This window comes from Elephantulus edwardii, unplaced genomic scaffold (genome assembly GCF_000299155.1).
Source record: "Elephantulus edwardii isolate Elephantulus edwardi_28Jun2011 unplaced genomic scaffold, EleEdw1.0 scaffold00104, whole genome shotgun sequence".
NCBI classification, from domain to species: domain Eukaryota; kingdom Metazoa; phylum Chordata; class Mammalia; order Macroscelidea; family Macroscelididae; genus Elephantulus; species Elephantulus edwardii.
The window spans coordinates 2947678-2952613 of NW_006399854.1; the positions used below are offsets into that span (position 1 = coordinate 2947678).

Sequence of the window (4936 nt, forward strand, 5' to 3'; positions counted from 1 at the left end):
GGAGTCGGAAAATCAAAAGGGCCGAACTCGCTCAGCATATCTTAAGGTCAAGGAACTGAAGAACAAATTCAAACCTCGAGTTGCTATAATCAAAAATGCTTTCGGCAGAACGTTAAATGATCCCCGAGAATGATATTAGCTCTTGCTTTTTTGCATATATAATTTTCATTATATTGAGGAAATTCCCTTCTATTTCAATTTTGTTCATTGTCTTAATCAGAAGGGAGTATTGGGTGTTGAATGGCTTTTCTGCATCAATTGCTAAGATCATATTATTCTTTTCATTAATTTTGTTAATATGGTGAATTACATTGATTGTTTTTCTTATGTTGAACCATCCTTGTATCTGTTATGAATCTCACTTGGTCGTGGTTAATTACTCTTTTTATGTGCTTTTGGATTCTATTGGCTAGGATTTTGTTAAGGATTTTTACATGAGAGATATTGGTCTGTAGTTTTCTTTTTTGGTAACAGTTACCAATACTTTTTAAGTCCAGATGCTTACTTTAACAAGCAGAAGCCAAGAGTGAGTTTTGCCTTCTGAAACCAGAAAGGCAAACCAAGTCTGGTTTCCAGTTGTTAAGAGCTCCCTAGATCCTCTCCTCTTTTGCTTCTCAGAGGCTCACTAAACACCTCAAACTCCTGCTGCCTTCTCTCACATGACATGGCATCAGGTTTCCTCACTCTTGGGCTGAAATCTTCTATTGTTCAGTTTCCCTAATGAAAAGAACTAGTGAGAGTAGAACCCAGGACTCGGTGGGGTCTGGACAAGGTAGAAGAGGGGAAGAGGACAAAATCGCTTCCTTGGTCCCCTACATGGTAGGCTCTGTGAGGATCCAGACTGCGTATGGCTTGGCCACTGCTGTGTCTCCACTGTTCAATACATACAATCAGGTGTTAAGAAGAGATCTGTGTTGTGTTGTTTCCAGTTGTTGCTCCAGACACTAAATTTGCATGAATGCCACTCAGGCTTGCCTAATCTTTCCTGGCTGCCACTTCATAGTTGACTCATATTGAGATTACTGCCAACTAAATCCTGAATTTTCCTCTCATGTGCTGCCATTAAGACTTTTCTTCTGCTGGACTTCTTCCATGGATTTTCCTGGGTCTAAGTGTAATAACTAAAATTAGCCACCCTTAAATTTCAACAGTTAAGTACATGCTTAGAAGCACACATGATTTTTCTAGAAGGACACTCAAAGCCAAACCAAACTCACTGCCATTGAGTGGATGTTGGCTCATGAGGTCTCCATGGTTTACAGAGTACACTGCTCTGCAGGCTTTTCTAGACTGGCCTGTCTTTGACGATGACACTGAGTGGGTTCGAACTGGCACCACTTGTGCCATCCAGGGACCTCTTGGGGTACACATGAGGCAGGAAATGGTAATTATCTACACAAAGACATACTGAGTAGTGAGGACCAAGAGTGAGAGAAAGCTTTCCTTTTCACTGTATGGTCTTTTTGTACTTTTGAATTTTTGATGCGTGTTATCTATTTTTTTTAAGTGACAAATAAAGGAGAATTTCCCCCCTCATCTTTGAGTTCTCCTGTTCCTGCCTATCTCCAGATTCCCCAAATCTTCCTTTTCCTCACTGCCTTTACATACAAGGTGCATTTTAAAGACATTTTTTTTCTTAATCAACTCCTTGAAATTTTAATAAAATAGAACTTGTATATCTATTTATGTACTAAATGTGTACCCTTGCTTTATATTATAATGTTATTTTTACTGTTTGCTGTTGAGTTGGAACCGACCCACAGATGATCCTCTAGTGGGTTTTCAGAGGCAGTTTAGTCACATGGGAGGATATGGCCCATCATTCTCCTGTGGATATAGATTAATAGAGAATAAATAAAGTATATCCTTTTTATTCATTACAGGGCTCTCTCATAATCTTTGAGTTGGAGCCAACACATCACTGACCCTCCACTGCATTTCCAAGGCTGTAAATGACTCAGGAGACTGCTTATCTTTGTCCTGTAGAACAGGTGATGGGTTGAACAACTAGGGAGGCAGAGTTGTTGGGTTAGTAACGCAACCCCTTGCAGACTAGACCACAAGAGCTCCCTAATACAGTTTGTGAAAAAACAAAACAAACAGAAAACCCCTCAAACTCCTTACCATGGAGTTGGAACCAACTCATAGCTGAGCATTAGAGGTTGAAAATAGAAAAGGAGGAGACCATCACTCTCCCAAGGAGGCAATGGTGAATTGCTACTGCCAGAAAGGTACAACCTTTGGGCTAACCATGCAATTCCCTATTCACTTCACCTTCAGGTTTGCGAATGGTTAAATGAAAATAAAGTTAAAGTTACATTAAACTTTAAAAACTCTTAGTATTCCTGCACCTTCTGAGAGTAACTTTTAATATAATCTATTTACATAAATTATAAAATATTAGACAACATATTAAAATAATATTTATAACTAAAAAACAGTAAATAGAAATGTAACCAAATTTTTAAAAAATCGTCAGCTATTATTTTCTAGAAAAAATTAAACTACTGGTAAAATTAAATTCTTAAATGGTCTTTTTAGTGATCTTAATTTTTGTCTGCTATGAGAAAATTGCCTTTAACTTAACTATTGGTTAAGAAGCCCTGGGGATAGCAATTGACATTCAGATATAGTCAACATTTTTCCTTTCCTGAGCTTGATGTAAGTAATGGGGCTGAATAATTTCTATAGAATTAAACAATAAAATATATAATTCTCAAAGTCCAGGTTAACACAAAAGCAGGGGTTAAAACAAAAACATCTGTAAGTTAGCCAAAGCCAGCCCACCTCTACAGGAAGTCCACTAGCCACTACAGTTTGATAGCACAGACTATGTATATACTCTATGTGTCTTCCATTAATTCATCAATGGCAATGATCCTCAGGTAAGTGATACTCAAGAAAACCGAAGAGAAATTAAATACTAAGAAACAAAATAGTAAGATTTTCTTGGGTACGGTTGAACTTTGGAGGGACACTGAGATCTAAGGTTTTTTTGGTTCCCAACAGCATTTCAGCAGCTTGGGAAGCTATATCCACTGCTGTTACTCTCTGCCTCTCTCACTCACACTCACACACACACATAGACACACAAACACACACTGTCTCTCTGTCTCTCTCTTTCTCTCTTTGAGAAAGTATCATCTATAGTCTGGTCTACTAGCTGGCATTTTCAGAAAACCTCATCATTTGCTCTGCATATTTTCATATTAAATAACTTGGTAATTTGGTCCTGGTAGTACAACTGCCCTCTCCATCTTCAAGCGTCTGTTGTGGTGGTTGCCAATTCTTTAGAAGCGTTTCAGAGGCAGTTAATAGCACAGGAGGAGTGTGTCCATTTTCTTTCAGCAGAGTAGGTGATAGATCCAAAATGCGTGGTTTTGAGTTGGCAGCACAACTTCTTACGACTAAGCCACCAGAGTTCTCTAGGTGCCTGCTAGTAGACCACTATTCATAGTGACCCGATGCACAACCGATCAAAACTCTGTCAGGTCCTGCGCCATCCTCACCACCTCTGTGGTGCCTAGATCCACCACTGCAGTTACTGCGTCAACTCTAAGCCCATATGGAGCTATCCAAAGCCTGAATTGGCATTTTTAGAAGCATTAGTCTATCTGTAAAATAAGATTAATCATGCCAACTTTATAAGGTAGGGGTAAACTCGTAAGTCAGGAGTGTATAGTAGTGAGCCCACTGCCCAATGATGCAAGAGAGAGTATCTGTTAATGTGCCAATAAGGATCTCGCTTCTGGCAAAATTCTGTTTGGGGTTTTTTCCCTCCCCACCCCCTACTGTTATGTTTTAATCCAATGCAGAGCTGGATGAGTGGCTCCGGAGTTTAGAGATTTGTTTCAAAACTCCTAGTGAAGTGAAAAGAAGAATAAACAACTTCAGGAAGCGGAAAACCCGAGAGCCCTCGCGGCCTCACAAAATGCTCCCTTACAAGCAGGCACTGTCCTTTGACACCAGCGCCCTCTTACAGTTTGGCAACCCAGGAGGAGGTTTCTGAGTCCCTACCATCTTCCCACCAGGAGAGAAGACAGTGAGGCAGAACGCCCCATTAGACCATCAGCCCGGGACTCTTCCGCCCCCTACTCGGAGCTCCGTGGGTAAAAATCAAGCCCAGGCAGCGCCAGCCGCTCTCGGTGCTCTCAGGCCTCTCGGAGCCTCCTATTCCGCAAGGGCCACAGTGGGACCTCACCTGGGCGTCGCCCCTGCCATTCGGCCCACATTAGGGTCAGGTCGCCATCGGCCCGAATTAAGCGCAACAGCTGCACCAGGAGCAGAAGCAGCGCACACAGCGCGAGCAGAAACTCCCAGCTCATTGCGACCTCTCGGCACAGCTCTGCACGAAGACTGGGAGCGGAGGCGGAGACAGGCGGCTCTCGCTGAAGTAGCACCGCTCAGGCTCCGCCCACAGTAGGGCGCGGGGCGGGAGTGAAGAACCACGCTCGGAGCCTCCCAGGCCCGCTTGGTCCTGGCTTGAGATCTGTGACTACTGCTGTAACCTGAGAAGATTGGCTTCAAAGGGCATCTAGGGAAGGGCTGCGTGTTGTTTGTTTTGTCTAATCTAGAAGGTTTGCAGTGGGAACAAAAGCCACGCAAAGCTTAATAATACTGTTTACAGTACCATGGGATTTGTAAAGGTAATATAGTTGTTTAACAGTTACTTACTCTGCGAGTAGTTTTCCAAGCTCTGGTTGAGTCTACAAAGGTCTTCTTTGGTCCCCTACCGCCCCACTCCTCTCCCCCCACCCCCGCTCCCCTTGCCTTTCTTCTTTTTTCTCTCTTTTTTTAAAAAAGCTAGATACATTTTATAAGAGACACAAACGCAGCTTATACACATGGACTTCACCTGATGGTATGCATAGGAATCAGATCGACTACATCTGTGGAAGGAACCACTGGAGAAGCTCAATATCAGCTGTGAAAACTA

General features: G+C 42.3%; 1 protein-coding gene across 1 annotated transcript in view; it reads right to left on the reverse strand.

Annotated features, from left to right (window-relative positions):
* LOC102866358 (dehydrogenase/reductase SDR family member 7-like) overlaps positions 1 to 4325 on the reverse strand; it is a 22020-nt gene extending 17695 nt beyond the window's left edge. The window contains exon 1 of the mRNA XM_006891821.1: positions 4202 to 4325. Within this exon, the coding sequence (XP_006891883.1) occupies positions 4202 to 4325 (124 nt within the window). The remainder of the gene's footprint in view (positions 1 to 4201) is intronic.
* Positions 4326 to 4936: the final 611 nt, after the last annotated feature.